The sequence below is a fragment of the Protopterus annectens genome, chromosome 13.part0 (genome assembly GCF_019279795.1).
Source record: "Protopterus annectens isolate FY-2018-M chromosome 13.part0, PAN1.0, whole genome shotgun sequence".
Lineage (NCBI taxonomy): Eukaryota > Metazoa > Chordata > Ceratodontiformes > Protopteridae > Protopterus > Protopterus annectens.
This window is the reverse complement of record NC_056747.1, coordinates 895617747-895636873: the sequence shown is the minus strand read 5'-3', so window position 1 is coordinate 895636873 and position 19127 is coordinate 895617747. Positions and strand designations below refer to the sequence as shown.

The window sequence follows — 19127 nt, the reverse complement described above, 5'->3', positions numbered from 1 at the left end:
TTTTTTTTTTTTTGAAAATTGTGATTCACCATATTTATTAGGCAATTATATTCTAAAAGTTTACTTTTTGTTACAGTTATTGTTTCTTACAAAATTTCAACAAAAATATTTTAGAAAAAAAAAATAAAATTGTGTCTCTTTTGTATATACTGTAAATAGTTACATTTTCATTTGTTTTTGTTTTAATTGTGATTCACCATATTTATTATGTAATTAGATTCTAAAAGTTTACTTTTTGTTACAGTTATTGTTTCTTACAAAATTTCAACAAAAATATTTTAGAAAAAAAAATAAAACTGTGTATAGCAACAGCTACAAAAATCAGGATGGTGAATCTTAAAGTAAATAATCACTGCGAAGCCCAACATACTCTAATGCAGAGGTCATAAGTCCTAAACTAATACGACTCTAAAGTTGGAAAATCTTGAGGCAAGTTACAAAAAAAAAATGTTGATGGCCTCCAGTTTAATGAACTGGGCTGGAATGTTTGTGTGTCAGTGTACAGCAAGTTATCTGAACACAAAAGTTCCATATATTTGTACAGTTTTTAGCTCTCGTATATCTATTTTTCAGTCTTCACTTATGTTTCACTTATATTATGAGCAAAGTGATCCTGCATGTTTTAAGGAATTATACACAGCATTAAAAGATGACTGCAATAATGATTTTTACCTTCCAAGATTTTAGAAAACTAAACACGTTTCTAAGGTTTCTATTGGTCATAATTATTAGACACCAAGTCAACATATTTGGTAAACCTGAAATTTATCTATTAAGCCACTCAACAATCTGATTATCTGTATTATGTACCAAAGAGATTTTCTTAACTTTGGTCATAATCAAATGCCAGTTACATTTAGTTTACTACAGACTGTCCTCAGTTCATATTTCTTTAGTTACCAACTATCAGATCTGAAAAACTTATGTTTTAATTAGTAATGAAAGTGCTTACAAATGTGTACTGTTTTTCTGTATTCTGGTGCTTACAATTTCTTTACTTTTATTTTGTTTTCTTGTGAATAAGCATGGGTGTTTTTCACATTTTAGGGTAGTGACGTTATTGCACATAAGAAAGAATTTCAGTATTATAAATAATGAGGAGCAATATAGCAGTGTTTCTTCTATTTTTATTATATGTTGTGATATACAATAAAAGGAACACATTTGTCCAAACCTATACAAGGGAACAAGGCACTACAGTAAGTGACCAAACTGAAGTGAAAAAATTATAGAGTCTGTCTCTAAATGTAGCACAGTAAGCTTAAACACTATGTGTTGCTCACAAGGCAAAACACACTTCAAATCAGAAAAATCCTGGATGTCTATCAGCTGTCCACTTACTCACAAAACATATATGGGAGAAAATTAGTAAAATAAAAGTGTGAATCTAAATTGAAAACTTTAGATTATTTTTTTTTTTCAAAAGCAGTGAATAAAATTACTTTTTAGCTATCAAGCCATGAATGCCTCAATGACAAAACAAAATGAACAACTAATTGTTTCACATCAGTACGAAAAGAAGACACTGAAACAGCACTAGAAAAAACAAGCTATATGTTAACTGTCATGGTTAAGTAAGAAGCTAAAGTGTTACAGTACTGCAGGAATCCTCAACAAAGAAAGATAATGGGCTCCCAGTCTTAAATAACTCCGTGCTTGAAATATCCTTACAGCGCCTCTGGATAATCAGGCAGTGGTATAGTTTCATGCCTTCATACCTAAAAGCAGCACATTACACTGCTGCTGTGAGTATACTCAAAGACAGGTGTAGTTTAGACATTATCTGAGCAGAAAAATGAGGTATGCTTCTTTACAACTAATTACACTTTTAAAGAGGTTCTTATGAAAAGGAAAGACTAACAATATACACAATTAAGTTATTATTTTATGCTTTAAGTAACATTTGTGACTATTTCTCTTGCTCTCTACAGACCTCTTTTAATAGTTTAAAGCAACTTATAAACATGCTACTTTAAAAACATCAGTATATAAGAAATCTACTCTGGTCTGTTATTTTCTGTTTATTTTTCTACTTCTGTCAGTGACCTATGGCCTTTGTAGCTGCCTGAGTTCAATAACTTGAAATTATTTTGGTGGTGTGTGTGTGAGGGTGAATCTCTGGCATAATTTATCACAAATTTAGTCACCCTCTCTAGAGGTTCTGGAAGTAGATACCTAAACCAAGAGACAAGTGTTAGGGGGCAGGAAAATCCCATGGTGGATAAAGTGAAAGTTTTCTACTGCAGTCTAAGCAATCTAAATGCAAGCTCACTGAATGATCTAAAACAGTGTATGTGTGTGGCTGTGTGAGCAGCCCAAGGCATATGTGCTTGTTCCATTCTAACCTATTGAAGATTGACCAAAGTTCCCCTTAATCACTGCCACGGAGTTTCTGCTGTATCATCTTTCCACTACGAAAAGTAAGCCTATGACTATCCAGTCTGTTCTCCCTGCCTAGCCAGCCAGTACTCAAGCACTAGTCAATCATGAATCACTAGCATCCTACATAGGAACTCTCCCTTTACGCAATCATGCTGAACTTGCTGTCCAGTTCAATCCAGTTAAAGCTTTTTATCTTTTTCAAGAACTAAGAGAACAATTTATACAAGTTAAGGCAGCCATTCTATTTTTATCATATAGTTACAAAATGATTAAATTTATAAAAACTAAACAAGTGCATTACCAAACAAATTAAAGGGAATATACAACTCAAGAAAAAAAAAACAGGTATACTTTCTATTTAAGTTTTCTAATTCACTGGTTCAAGATTTATACATGAAGCCAACATTAAGATAACCACAGTGCGACTCTTAACTCAGTAACACAAGTTTGGGTTAATAGAATCTGTCAAAGGAATGCATATTCTGTAAGAATGGTAAATGTGGGGGGACTCACCCATTCATTCCCATTACTAATATAATGAAATCCTGAATCACAATGGACCTTAGAGCAAAAACAAACTGCATACTGAATAAGGGATACAAAAGTCAAACTAACTGTAGATCATGGAAAAAAAGGTACTTATAAGAAGAAAGGCTATATCAAAGATTACATCACAGTTCCTGTAACTTGAATGAATAATAGCAAGGGGGCACAAAAACGACAGAAAAAATGCTTTGCTCTTTGTAAAATTAAATGTACAATTCAAACAACAGACACTACTCATCTTCCTAAATGTGAAATTGATACAGAGGCATACAGTATTTAAAATGTGACACTCATGAAAACTAAAGTCATACTACCAAAAGCCAACTCCTTTTATATGCTCAAAAGACAGGCACAGCAGATCAGCAAGAGATGTTTATTTTCACTCCACGAACAAACCTCACAGAACAGAAACAAAAACAATAACTCTACTACAGTTCTTAACGCGTTTTCGTCGACATGCACTTCATCAGAAAAGCTAAACAGTGCTCAGTGTGCTAAATTTATAAGTCAGATGTTATTTGAATCTACCAATGGTGTCCTAACTAATTAAAATGTTAATACATTCAATTAACATCCTTGTTGTTGAAATTGCAGATTTCTTAACAAAATCAAAGAAACAATATCACAATCTAGTGGTGAAACAAAAACTTTACAAGCAGGAATACATAGTAAAAATGTATATAAATATTGTATGCTCTAAAAACCATTTTAATTAATACATAAAAATGTACCTGTGTGCAAAATATTTGAAAAACATATAAAAATGTATGTATGAAAAATATTAAAATGTGTATAAAAAATATATATATATAACAAAAAAAAAAAAATATATATATATATATATATATATATATATATATATATAAAATGTGTATAAATATATATATATATATATATATATATATATATATATATATGGGTCTACTTCGAATAACCGAACCGCCACTCCACCGACACCCAGAAGATCAAGACGGAACGACCGAACAGGTATGTGATCGAAAAGGTGATATTTCGACAGCCGAAAGACCGACAGCAGCGTGTGTAGCGATCCGGTAAGTGTGCGATAATGATGGATTTAGGATTGGGGAGCGGACAGGTAAGTGTACGATAGTGAGGGATTTTAGGTTAGGGTGTGGGAAAGGTGAGTGTGCGGTAGTGTCGGACTTAGGGTTCCGGTAAGGTAAGTGTGTGATAGTGACGTAGTGTAGTGTAGGGAGGGGTTGAGTGTGTTAGGGTTAGTATGCGGGTGGAGTGAGTGTGTGATAGTGACGAGCTTAATGTTTTAGGGTGGGTTAAGTGAGTTAGGGTTAGGGTGCAGGTAGGGTACCTAAGTGTGCGATAGTGACAGTGTTGAGGTTTAGGGGTGGGTTAAGTGAGTTAGGGTTAGGGTGCGGGTTGGGTAAGGTGTCAGTAGTGTCAGGCGTTAGGGTTAGGGTTTAGGTTAAGGTTAGTGGATATGTTATTGTGTGCAATGTGTAGTTTACGTTTTTTGTGTCGGTGTAATGGTGTTCGGTGTTTTGAGTTGTTGGTGTTTGTCGGTGTTGTGTGTTTTCGGTTGTTTGGGGTCGGTAAATTGTGTGTCGGTGAATCGGAAGTTCGGTCATACAAAGTAGACCCATATATATATATATATATATATATATATATATATATATATATATATATAAGTACAACTGATATATGGGTGAGTGGTTATAACTTGGCTATCTCAACTTTAATACAGGTTTTACAGAGATCATTTCATTTAAACCTAGGTGACTGCTAGCCTCAAGCATTAATTGCCAAAATAACTCTCTGTATTCTAAAGAGGCCTCCCAAAGACCACCCCTGGGATCGGGGGGTAATACCTCTATGACGAAGAATAGGAATTTTGCAGATTTACATGTTGAAGTATGTTTAAACAAAGCGTTGTTAGTGTTTTCCTTCCTTACATCATATAGGTGCTCATACAGCCTTTGTCTCAGCCTTCTCTCAGTTTTCCCTATATAAAAGGAATCACATGACTCACAGGTCACCATGTATACCAAACCACAAGTATTGCAATTTGCAAATCCTTTAGTGGTGATAATTTTGCCTCTACTTTTCAAATATATTTTCTCACCTTCATTGATATTGACACAATAATGACAGCTTCCACATTTATATGTACCCAACTTGTTTGAGAGGTGTGTGACCTGTTTTCCACCCTCAAGTATGTTCTTAATGTCACGTCCTTTTTAAATACTACTTTTAAGGGTTCTTCAAAGTTCAGATTCAAATCTGAAAAACTGGCAAACCTATTCCACTCGTCATTAATAATATTTTTAACTATGTTGGTTTCGCCGTTGAAAGTAATAGTCAAAGCTGAATTGTAGTGTTTTATATCTCTTGGAGAATTGTTTTTAGTGTTGGTGTTGCCAAAAATGTTTGTTGAATTCCCCAGGATAGGCAAAAACCTTGTGGTCCTTGCTGTTTTAACTTCTTGTATCAGTCTTTCTAACAAATCATCGGGGTAACCTCTTTCTCGAAACATACTTGCAATAAATTCACATTCTATCTGGAAATCTGTCTTATCTGAGGTCATCCTGCTAGCTCTTACTAGCTGACCCTTGACAATTGCCTTCTTTTGAGCTGTGGATGTAATGGTGGGTTAAAAGTACTCTTTTTCTTTAAAATACTAGTACTCTCTCTTTTATCTAAACCATTAAAAATAAAACAAAACATAAAAAATGTTAAAATGTTTGTGAGACAAAAGAACTTTGAGATACATTTTTAATTGTTTAGATAAAAGAGAGAGTACTAGTATTTTAAAGAAAAAGAGTACTTTTACCCACCGTTACATCCACAGCTCAAAATTTTTGAAAATGTTTTAGAGAAGCGTCTTAGAGATGAGATTAAATTTAATAAAGTACCCCCTAATCTCACAAAGGATGAATGCAACATCCTTGATTCTTGTAGAACAGACAAGAATCTCAGAGTCATGAAGCCTGATAAAGGAGGAGGGGTGGTTCTGATGGACCAAATAGACTATGAAGTCAAAATGCTAAACATGTTGAATGATGAAAATACATATGAAAGAGTGTCCTTGAATATGTTTAACATTGCAAAAAGGAAAGTCTCAATATGTCTTAATGACTTACTTCTTGACCGGCTTATTGACTTTGAAACTTACAACTGCCTACATGTTGAGAAACCAAAAAGTCTGTCTATTTTTGGTATACCCAAGGTCCACAAGAATCATTTGGACCCACCTCTTAGACCCACTGTTACAGCAGGGGGCTCTTTGACAACCCCCCTAGCCAAATATATTGACTTCCATTTGAAGCCATTTATACTGGAACATTCTAACATTTTAAAAGACTTGTGGGAATTCAAATAATATCTGACTTATAAATTTAGCACACTGAGCACTGTTTAGCTTTTCTGATGAAGTGCATGTCGAAGAAAACGCGCTGAGAACTGTAGCAGCGTTATTGTTTTTGTTTCTGTTCTGTGAGGTTTGTTCGTGGAGTGAAAATAAACATCTCTTGCTGATCTGCTGTGCCTGTCTTTTGAGTTTACCAGTGTGAGTTCGGGCACATTATATGCTGTCTGTTGAAAGAGAAAAAAAATTAATTCACTTTATAAGATGCAGATGTAATGCCAAAGCCTAACATTAACTTGATGTGAGGAGTAAGCCTGACTGCCATTGATCAGAAAGTGGTCCCCACTTCTAACGGTGACTCTCCCAGTAATTTGCTAGTTCCTTCTCATTGCTAAGTGAAAGATAACTTGTTTCTAAGCATTGACTGTCCAGTGGTTTGGATGTAAACTAACAGTACACCCCCATAACCAATTCTATGACAAGGCACAAGAATTCCTCTAGATTCTAAATCACACCATTCCCTCAAGAAAACAGCAATAAATGACAGCCCTGGACATACCAGATGCATATAACTCAATAAACTACAAATCTGTCTTAGTTATCATAATTATAACAGTAAGACTGGAAAGTAATATCAAACTTACAAAGTGCGCTGCACGCATCTAAGTATGTAGTTTATCAGTGTCTAGTTGGATACCTACTTGAAGTATTATGCATTTAATTCAGACATTTTTATGATTAAAAAGCATTGGTTAATAGAGATTAAACAAATGCACTCACCTGGAAAAATAAACTGTTGTCTGTGCTGAAAGTAGCAGGCAGCTTTACGTAAAAAAAAGACCATAAACCAAGCAGAAGATAAAGAACAAATCAATCAAAGTAAGTCACGAAAGTAGTCCCACAATCAAAAGAATGTAAAAATATGAAAATTAGTTGAGAATTAATATTAAATTAGGCAAATTATTACCAACCCTATCAAGTAAAGCTTTTTTTCAAGCAAAAAAACAGCGAAAGACAAATCAGTATGTCTCTCTTAGCCAGTCCTAAAACAAACTTCAACAAACTAAGTACATCTAGCCATCCATTTACTTAAACCAAAAATGTCCTTAGTCCAGAGTACAAAAATACTGTAAAATAAAAAAGTAAATGAGAATAAGCAGTGAAGTACTCCAGAACGCCTGAAAGATAACATATTTATACGTGTTTAAAATGCGTGTAGGGACAGAGTATATGCATTAGCCGCTATGGATATAATCAGATTTCTATACATGCGCACAGTGCTTTAAAATTTAAAAAGCTAAATACAAAACCAAAAGTAAACGTGTCACAAAAACACAAAAGTATAAACTTATGTTACCTACTTTGTGGCTTTTTATATATTTTTCATTTATTTTGTTAAATAAAACATCTTAATGAGCTCAGAGGTTCCTTCAGCACAAGGATGTTATAATGAATTTTTTCCCTCTGAAAAGACAGTCCCTTAAGCTTTAACAAGGGTGGAAGTGCCTCTAAGCTCAAAGATAATAAAACATACCCATTCAATTTACTTTGGACCTACAGCCACTAAACACTCGAGACAAACAAAAAGGCAGGACTATGGCACTAGCACCAATGTTTTTTTTAGCAAGTTTTACTCCAAGAACAAAGTCTATGAGCAAAAATATAGGGAAGCATTTCTAACTTTATAACCTCAAAGTTCAGCACAGTCATCAATACCGCTAAAAAATTCAACCAGTCCAAGTTAAAGACTTGCTCTTAAACTGACTTAATTAGGATGAGGTACTATTCAAACTGGAGCTAATAGTATTAATATCCTGATCTCCAAATGTACAATTTATCATAAAACTACAAAAGTCCAAACTGAAGGACTCAAAATCTATTCTCTCTATATCAGTCAAATGTAAACTAACTACATTCACATTTGGGGGCTTCTTTAAATTGTTGGGGCATGTTAACATGCAGAAAAATTAAAACACTTCAATGACTGTTAACACAGTACAGCTAAACATAACTGATTACAATAGCTATATTGAATAGAAATCTAAAAAGCTATATTCATAGGGATGGTAATAAAAAGGTGACCAGTAGGGATAGCAGCTGAAAAAGAAAGATGTCCTTACATTAGTTCAGATTTGTCTATACATTAGTTCAGATTTGCAACAGATAATGAATTATTAGCTCTCTATAAAAGTTTACTAAATTGATTAATTTTATACCATGCAGAATGTAAAGCAAAACAAACATGCAGTTGTGAATTTCTTTACATTTTAAAAAATGACATTGGGTTAATACTGCACATGAACAAAGCCCAGAGTTAGCAGAATCACATGTGACTTTATAGTTTGAGAATTAATTACCATGACTGCTCAGTTTCTATAGTAGTAGCAACAGCTATGACCCTTTAAATTCTCACTGAATTTAGAAGTGGAAAAATATGTGAAATCGATACAAATACAGACATCTACTGAAAAAATTAAAATAACTAAATATGCTAGGGGAGATGTCGCATGTAGTCTGGACACAAGGGAATCATTTTGGCCTGAGGTGGTCTAACAATTGCCTTGTGCTTATTCCCAACTAAATGAACCTATATGTGAGAGAACATTTTTTTCTAATTTTGGAGGCCAGTCTCTTGCCATAATGTATTTGCAGTGCCCAATAGGTTGTCAGTACTGACACTAACCTCATAAAACTATCCCCACCTCAGCATGAATCACTAATTAAAGTATCTTACACTGATTTACTTAGGAAATCCCTGCTCACACCTCACACATCTTCAGGATGTAGGTTGGATAAACAGGATAATTGAAGATACACTAACAAGCAAACAGCACCTACAGCAATAACAAACATTAGAGGAGAAAAAGGGAAGCAACCCACTAGCAAGCAAATGACCTTAAGGTGACAAGGCTAAGGCAACCCATTAGTAATGTCCTAGTCAAAGGTGACCCCATAGTGAAACAAAGATGTCCAACAGAGTAGGATGAGCAAGGAAAGGGTGATGGTAAGCTTTCTCTCAGCTGCAAAGATTCTCCATATCAATACAGCCCTGAAGTCCCTTTACCTAAGACACATATATGACATGGTCATTGTGCACATAGGAGTGAAGGACTTGAGACACACCACCTTGGATCATATGAAGAGAAAAACATGACAGAGCTCTCAAAATATGTGTCTGAGGCAGGTATGAAAATAGTCCTGAGCATCATCCTACTATTACCAAGAAGGATGTCACAATACAAATGAATAACTGAATTGAACTACTGCCTTAGTTATTAGTGTCATTCTAAGAGGGTCTAATATGCATCTGCCTGGTACGATATGACTGACAGCTCTAGCTGCTTTCTTAGGGATGGCATGTACCTCTCTCCATATAGTTTTACATATTGGTCAATATTTTCTCCATTGTCCATAGTGCCTTTTTTAGGCAAGATCAGTCTTCTCAAACTACCAGCATGATCAAACAAAATCAAGTCTACATATAGTGCTGCTCAACACTAGAAGCCGAAATAGGAAGTTGCACTCCTTTACAAGCCTTCCAGACCCTTGAAAATATAGATTTATAAATCATTACTGAAATATGGTTTCAGTGCAGAGATAGCACCCCCACAATGCAGGATTTCAATGTTTACCACTCTTTCAGTCCCACCACCAAAAATGACTGTGTTTCTGCTGATGGCATGTCTGTATTCCTGGAAAGCCCAATAACAACAAGGCTCATAAGGCAAGACAATGATCTTAACCTCTTTCATATCCAACTTACCACCAATAAAAAAAATTATACCACTCCATAGCCACATATATAATCAGTACCCCTCCACATCACCTGTAGCCCACATTGGATACCCAAGTAAACTGAAATCCCACTCCACTGAACCAAACACTATTTTCTTGTAAGATTTCAACTATCCTTCCCTTAATGGGGTAACCTATGCTACCACAAATAAGTACGCACAAAGTTTCCTACATTTCATAAATGCTATCACACTAGAACAGCCATTTCACATCCCAAATAGGGGCTGAAAAATACTGTATGTAGCCCTCACAGTCAAATCCAACCACAGCAATCTATCATCAAAATCTTCTGCCTTTAGTGAGTATTCAAGGACTAATCTATTACAGCTAGTTGATAACCTGATAAAATGTAAGCAACCCCCTCCACACAATAACGTAGTCTCAAACAAAGCTACATTCAGGGACACCTAAATGCTTGCACTGAGGCATTGATCTCCATCAGACACAAATACCTTGTTATATTCAGGAATAAACCCCTATAGTGCATCAGTAGTTTAAATAAAATACACAACAAAAGGAAGAAACTTGATGACCATAACAATAAATTACGTTTCCCTACATCTAAAAGTGAATTCCAAAAGATAAAGTCATTAGGAGCAAAATCAAATCCCCCAAAGACAATTGCAAACTAAAAATTTCCCACTGTGTAGTGGACAACCACACAGCCTTTTTCAATTATGTCAGAAACATTAAAACATTACCCAGCACTACACTGAGCTAATATGAAACAACAACATAATCATTCTCCAGATGACATAGCCAACATACCAGCTGGCAAACTTATTTCAAACTTTACAGCCTTATCTCCCCCAAACTTTTGTCCACATATCATCATGGTGATATTCCTCTCCCTCAGATCTTCTTGGAGCAAGTCTTGTGAGACTTTCCAAAGCCAAGAACACTAGCTCCAGAAAATGTCAGGCTGCTTTCTTGTCAGTGCTAGGCTTTTCAGACAATACTAAATCTATTCAATCTCAACTGATCCAGTGGCTTCATACTAGAGCTGTGTAGAACTGCTGTAATCATTTCACTCTAGGATGCAATACTGACCCTGGTAACTACAGACATATAGGTGTAAGTAACCTTATCTAAAGCAATGGAGCACATCATTATAGAAATTTTTAATAAGGACTTTAGCAGTCTGTACTCTTTAGAGCCAAACTAGTTTGGGTTAGTTAAAGGTGTAGATCCAGCCTCCTAAACTTAGTGGACTTCTTTGAAGAAGTCACTAATGCATTGGAAGCAGGCAAATCAGTACACATTGCTTACCGGTAACCATTTGAAATGCTGGGACCGACTACAGTGGGTCCCAAACATGGAAAATGAATGGCCGAAAAATGGACTTACGTGTACCAAGTCGGAGATGGCCATGTCATGGAATATTCCCTTTTCTCCAAAGTATGGTGATCTTGGAGTTGGTATGTATACATTTGGGAGGTGTGGGGCTTGATCCCCCACATCTGCAGTTTCAGGAGTGCTGCAAAAATGAATGCTGCTCCTGGATTATCTGTACTTTTTTTTGGACTGTCGGCACTCAGCATTTCAAGTGCCAACATTTTAATAAGGAGCCCTGCTTACCCCAACTGAGCAAAAGACTTTAATGCCAAAATATGGGATGGTATCATTGACAGGTGATTAAACTAAACATACTTAATGTAATCCACTGGATAGCAAACTTACTGACAGACCACTAACCGTTTCATCACTTTCATCAAAAAGGGCCAATACTAGTGATATCCCTCAGGGACTGGTCTTTGGGTCACTACTTTTTAGTACTTAATTCTCTGATGTCAAGGCTGACCACATTTGTAGATGACTGCCAACTTGGAATCACCATAAACTTTCCAGATGACACCCATATTCTTCAGGAAGGCCTAATACGAAAGAATGAATCATGCTAAGACCATGGCTTTAAGCAAAATGCCAGGAAATGCTGTACAGTGTCCTTTGGTAAGCACAGGCACCCATACACCTACCACACCGATGGCACGCCTTTGAAAAATGACACATCTATTCGGACCTGGGCATTTCAATGACAATGAATTATCCTTTAGCTGCCATTTATCTACTGCTCTTAGGAAATCATTCTGACAAGACTGACTACCTCAAGTGCATCATCTAGGTCAAAGAATGTTACTAGCCTTCTCTACTCTTCCTTTATCAAACTTGCAATAGAATAGAATACCCTTTTTGGCACACACTTTTCTAAACATATGGACTACTATGCAGACCACCTTAAAGCACTTTCTCTCTTTTTCATTTCTCACAAATTTTTGAGGAGGTGCCTGTTGCTTTTTCTACAAAGCTTCTACAGTTCCTGGCCTAAGCAACCCCTTATGCATTTGCGATGAACTAAACTTCGACAGCAATATAAAGAAGACCTGCTAGCAAGACAGATTCATCTCTCAAATAATCCTTCTTATATGCTGCTGGGTGAGGAAATTAAACCTATATTTTTTCTGTCTGAGTGATAAAGCTGCTTTCCTTTTTACCTACTCCATTTTGGTTTCTGTTTTAAGAAATTTGCTTGGTCTGGTGTTTTTGTTCTATGTGAGAGATAGACACTTACATTAGCTAGGTTGCACATTTCACATTTTTTTTTCCATTGGTTAAACTGTTTCTTGAGTGATACTTAAATACACAGTGAATTTCTGTACGTTTGTCTTTTTATGCAAACATTTCAAGCATGCATAAACTAAAGCACTGCTGGTGATTCCCTGCTAATTTTTCATACCCAACCTCCCCTTTGTTGAACTGCTTTTTAAATTTGGTGATTTTAAGCTGCCCACCCCCACTGTAAATTAAGCTTAATAAGCTCCTCCCTTTCTACATTGCTGTTGATATCTTGAATTATTTATTTGCCCTTCCTTGTGCTTACATTGAAAAAGTGCACTTTGCCTCTCGTTGTCTGTTCTACTGATTTACTTGCTCTGAATTCATTACTTAGCTAGCCACTGGATAAAGTAGTACATTTTTACATTCTAGCAAGCACTTGTTTTTACATCAGGATGTCAGTGGATATTCCATCTAGTGCACTAGGAGGTAACCCGATCTGTTTAGATTGGGAAAACACTTGAGATTTCTGCAGATAATTTTATTGACTGGAGGGCTTATTAATCAGCTTATCTTGCTTTTTAATGCCTTTATAAATTGTGCACAATTGAATGGCTCTTGGCTCATTTATACAAAGCAAATTACTTTTATTGAATAATCATACTTTTATAAGATGCTTAAAATACAGTGCTGTATCCGTATCTTTAAGTTTATTTGTGGCACCATTTTATATCTTTTACATATGCTTGTGGTAACATTTCACTGTGGACACTGCTTTACTGTTCTTTTACATTAGGTGGACTGGAATTATTCATCTAGTGACAGTGAGTGTTTATCTGGTCTGTCTGAGATGGGAAGCAAACAAAAGGGCTCTAAGTATCTTTTTGCAATTCTTTTATATACTGTGAATGTTTAAAAAAAGTACTGTCTGATGCTGCTTTAAGTAGTTAACTGCACTGTATTACATTGTACCTGTTATTTGTAGGGCTTTTGTAGGTAGGTTATGTGATCTTGTTACACTCAGGTTCTCAACCAGCTCTTCTGAAGGTGTTTTTCTGTAACTCTGTGGCAGAATTATGCTGATCTAACGTGTCTGAGTTGGGGACTGCTGGTGGAAGACTTATTGTGTGCTTTCTTTATTAGTAGTTATCTTAAAACTTTCTTTTAGCCATAATTAAGCCTCTGTTGCATGGTGCTGCTCTTTGCACAGCTGCAGTTAACAGCGTCCTGTACAGATGCAAAAGCCTAGAAGTTCAATGTTTCCCTAAACAGCTGTAAGTGAAACCCTCCAAGCTTTTCTGTTGCTCTAGGAGCAACTCAGTTGCACATTTAGCAGTATTGCCTTATTGATCAACCTTAGCCTACACAAAGTATAGATGCTTGGTGCTACCAGCACAGTCCTGTCAAATTAACCCACTCTTTTGCCTAATAAAAAATACAGTACAAGCCTGCTATCATGGAAGGGCAGTTTCCTATCATCTCTCTGGCCAGCCTGATAAGCATGGGTATCCTTAGGCAATATAGCAATTGTCTCATGTATACTGACAACCACTTATTCCTGAAACAAATACTTTATGTGAGAGATGTAGTTGCACTATGAAATTTGAGGCAAGACTCTCACATAAGGACAAATCAAATGCCGCACAGGTTGTCAGCACACAAATACAATTCCCACACTAAATAAGGACACGACACATAAACCCACATATGTGGAGGTACTCACTAGTAAACTAACAAAAACAGAAACTTCTGAAATGGAAACCGCTTACACAAATAATGTAAAACACAACCACAACATTTAGTAACACACACACCAGTGTCTCAACAAATAAGTCCATAATGTGTAACACCATAAAACCTAATGTATTGGTCATAGGTAATTCCGTTGTGAGAGACACAGATGTTCCCCTCACCAGGCTGGATAAGGAGCAGGTTGAGGTTAGCTGCCTGTCAAGTGCCAGGATCCGTCAGGTCACTCAAGCACTGAAGTCGCACAGCCACAAGTACTGGTATGACTCCGTCATAGTCCATGTGGGGGTGAGTGAATTGAGACATACCTCACTGGACTATATGAAGAGAAATATGGCTGAGCTTTCATATTATATGTTACAGGCAGGTGTAAGCCTAGCCTTATGCAGCATTCTACCTTCACCAAGAATTACACCACAATACAAACAAAAATGATTAACTTTAACAATTGGCTTAGCTTCTGGTGTCATTCCAAGGGGATCCAATATCTGTCAGCCTGGGAAGACATGGTCAACAGGCCACACTGCTTTGCCAGATATGGTCTGCACCTGTCTCCTCTAGGCTTTTGGATACTGGCAAAGGCATTAGCCACCCCTGCTGTGCCTTTTTTAGGCAGTGTCAAAATAACCAACCTCCCTACATAAACTCCTCTCTAGATAACTGAGGGTACTGCTGCTTAATGCTAGTAATCTCAACAAGAAACCGCCCTTCCTGGAAGCACTCCTCACTTTGGAAGATGCTGACATCTGAGCAGTCACTGAGATATAGTTCAAAGGTGTGGAAAGCACTCTGGCTGTGCAGGACTACAATGACTTCCATACGTTCAGACCACAAACTGAGCATGACAGAACCAAAGGTTAAGGTGTATCCATTTTCATTAAGAAAAATACACCTCGAGACTGATCAGACAGTATGACTCTCTTGAGCTACTCCATGTCCAATTAACTATAAGCAAAGCCCCATAACCACATCATAGCCAGCTACTGGTCCTTCACCATGAAACAGGAAAAGCATACCACATACCTGGACTTACTGAAGTCACCTGCCATAAAGCCCAACACCTAACTCATGGGTGATTTTAATTATCCTACCATTGACTGGGAATCATACATGACCACAAACATGGTGGCTCAGAGTTTCTTGAACTTTGTCAATGCAAATGCTCAGGAACAGCCTGTCATCACACCCGAAGAAGCTCAAATGTCCTGGACATAGTACTCACTAACACGGGAGAGCATTGAACCCCCCATGTGATGTCATCCCTGGTAAGACTGGACCATAAATCAGTCTCGTTTGATGCAATTCTAAGACCAGATATCCCATCAAGCTCAAAAATGCTTAAGAATTTTTCAAAGACAAATTACCTTCTACCAAGTGATGATAGAAGTTTCAAAGTCTCCTCAAATGCAGATAACAAGAACTCCTGTGCAGAGATGTACACCAATGTCCTGCTTAACCACTTAAGCAGTTGCACAGAATTGGCTGTGCCTGACAGGATTAAGACCAGTTCTTACCAAACAAACAAGTCGCCCTGGGGGCCGCCTAGTATAAATAAGCTATATAACAAGAGAAAGAAACCAGTGTCAAACAACAAGAGATAAGTGGCTCAGCAAAGAAAGAAATTCCTCTCTTACAGATCTTGTCAAGTCCTACAGAGCTAATTATGAAGCAAAAACAGCCTTCTTAACTAAGGATAATCACAAAGCATTCTTTAACTATGTCAGAAATCTAAAAGGGAATCCCCAGCTATATAATGAACTGGTTGTGGACATACTCAACTGGAGGAAATAACCCACATGCTAGCTGACAGATTTGGAGAAATCTTCACCTCTCCCCTGTCCCCCCAGTCATCCCCTAAAGTATACCTGTCACCATTCCTCAGCCTATTATCTCAAGAAAGCAGGTCATCTTGGCACTTTCCAAGGCCAAAAACATGGCATCAATGGGACCAGACAACATCCCAGGTTGACTTTTAAACTTAAAACATGAACTAGCAGACCCACTTGGATCCCTGTTTAACCACAACCTGAGAACTGGCTATGTTCTGGTGGAAAGTAGGGCAGCAATAGTAATCCCTCTGCAGAAACAGGGACCATCAACTGACCCTGGAAATTATAGACCCATAAACGTGACTAGGCTCATCTGCAAGCCCAGTTGGACCTTATTAACAAGTACATAGGTAATTTCCAAATTCTGGACCCAACCCAGTTCGAATTCATTAAGAGTAGATCATGCCTGTTAAACATGGCTGACATCTTTGAGAAAGTCAGCAAGCCCCTGGACGAGGGAAAAATAGTGCATACCACCTATCTTGACCTATCCAATGTATCTGACACAATCCCCCACTCAGGTATTATAGAGAAACTCTCCCAATTGGGAATTAACGCCTACATTAACAGATGGGTAGCCAACTGGCTCATCAATAGGACACATACTGTCAAAGTGGGTCACTTCACCTCTAGCAAAAGACCAGTCACCAGTGCTGTACAACAGGGTTCTGTGCTGGGCCCCTTACTGTTCAGAATTTATTTCTCAGAAGTCCAGGAAAACTTGGACAGTCTGTGACTGACCAAATTCACTGAAAATTGCAAACTGGGAGCTATCATTGATTCCACCCAACCATGTTAATATACTGCAGACAGGGTTAAGTCAGACAAATGATTGCTGCTAAAGCCACGGATTAAAGCTAAATCTGAAAAAAAATGCATTATTCCCTTTGGGAAAGATAACATCCCTGATAATTACATTACAGACAACACCCTCCTAAGTGTAGACCCAGTGGTACATGATCTGGCTACTCAGGTTAACAGCAATCTGAACTTTGACCACCATGTACCCACAGTAGTAAGGAAATCTTTCTATGTGGCACATTCTATAAGTAAAGGCATTGCATCTAGATCTAATGGTGTTATAATTCCATTATATTTTGCCCTCACCAGACCAATAAGTGAGTACAATGCTCCCTTTTGCATGTACCTCACCAGACACCTCCAACAACAGGAAAGACCACAGAAGTTTCTCACTAATAAATTACTGGGTATACAAAACAAGTCTTACATGGAAAGACTGAAAGCCCTGTCACTGTTTTCTGTCTCCTACAGGTTGCTAAGGGGTGACCTATGCCAAACTTACAGGGCCGTCTCTGAGCCACCCCTACGAGAAATGCTATACATTCATAAATCAAACTGTAGGAGGGTCATTCACTCCAGGTATCTTAACCTAGCCTACGACATGAACATGTCATGCTGGAGGGATAGATACAGCTCCCAAAGATGCCCAATTGATGCCCACTTCTCTGGAACAAGCTTCCAATTCATGTGAAACTGATACCCTTCCATGACAGTCTTCAAACACAACCCAGATCAATGGATGGGTGACCGCAAATTCACTCCTGGGGTGATGCCCATTTCCCTCCTGGACAGAGGAAGTCGGTATTAACTATGATAGACCCTTACTTCTAGGAACTTAACTCACCTAACTACCAACAACTGGGGCAATTTGGGATAAATATGATTAGACTCGTAAGGGCTCTAGGACTGTTAGAATCGTAACCTCCTATGAACCTACGAATGGATGGATGGGTAACTGTAAATTCTTCCCTGGTCTGACCCCTCAAATGCTAACTGAAAGAGAAGAAATTAACTAGCAGTTACCTTGCACTTGTATGGTACTGATGAAATGAAATCTTAACACTAGGCTAGCCATGATCTGTCCAATTAAGATGAATCTAAGTGCAGTTATAACTGTCAGTTTAGCATAAACAGTTAAGGCTAAGAGTTCCTAACAAGCCTCATCCTGTAGTTCTGAGTTCTTTTTCTGTCAGTCTCCACATGTACACTTAGCAACTGTAAAACAGGTCACCTAACCAGACAGCCCTGGAGCACTTGTCCCAAAAGGACTTACTTAACAAACGCATACAATGAATATACACACGCAAACTTCTACACACATATTATATATAATCTGCATGACCTAATGCTAGCCTCGAATCGGAAATTGCATCATAAAAATCACTAAAATTGAATGGATGTTAAGTAGCTACCATGTAGGTGATGTTTCATAACTAAATGAGGTGCACAACACTAACAACTCTTCACTGAAGAAGGATACCTACTTCCTAATGTTGGACAAATGCAACATCACACTACTGCCACTCATACAGTAGCTGATATATACAAAATACGGATTTTGTCATGTATGTAATCTATATCTATATATATATATATATATATATATATATATATATATATATATATATATATATATGTAGAGAGAGAGAGAGAAACATGCAACATGCTTACTACTAGAACACTTAAAAATAAAACAGGCCAACATACTTTTGAATTATTGTCAACAATGTGAATCATAAAAGATATATGAGCTAAAACGACAAGACTTTCACAAGATCAGAAGCATATATAGTGACTGTACTTATTAATTACCTGACCTACTGCTACACTATAAAAGCTGAAAAAAGTTGTTTCTGTAAGAAACTCTGATGTAGGATTGTTTTCTTAATGTACTTGTCGTATTTAGGAACATTAGACTTCCACTGACAGACTTAGCAATACAATGTCTTCTCCTCTTCAATAAATGCTCATCGGATCGCAGTTTATGATGCAGCTTGCTCTCACCCTCTACAACCAATAGCCTGTGTGTGTCGTCATCTTATACATATGAAAGCACACAGTGCATGGAAGTTAAGCGGGCCCAACAATCTAAAAGTAACAATTTGTAAGAACTAACATGCTCCAGGTTT

General features: G+C 37.1%; 1 protein-coding gene across 7 annotated transcripts in view; it reads right to left on the bottom strand.

Moving 5' to 3' along the window:
- KSR1 (kinase suppressor of ras 1) overlaps positions 1–19127 on the bottom strand; it is a 1687803-nt gene that overhangs the window by 510078 nt on the left and 1158598 nt on the right. For 6 of the 7 annotated variants that reach the window (XM_044054644.1, XM_044054643.1, XM_044054646.1 and 3 more), the window contains exon 11: positions 7052–7093. The exons of the other annotated variant lie outside the window; for it this stretch is intronic. In XM_044054644.1, coding sequence (XP_043910579.1) covers positions 7052–7093 — 42 coding nt within the window. The remainder of the gene's footprint in view (positions 1–7051; positions 7094–19127) is intronic. 7 annotated transcript variants of the gene reach the window in all.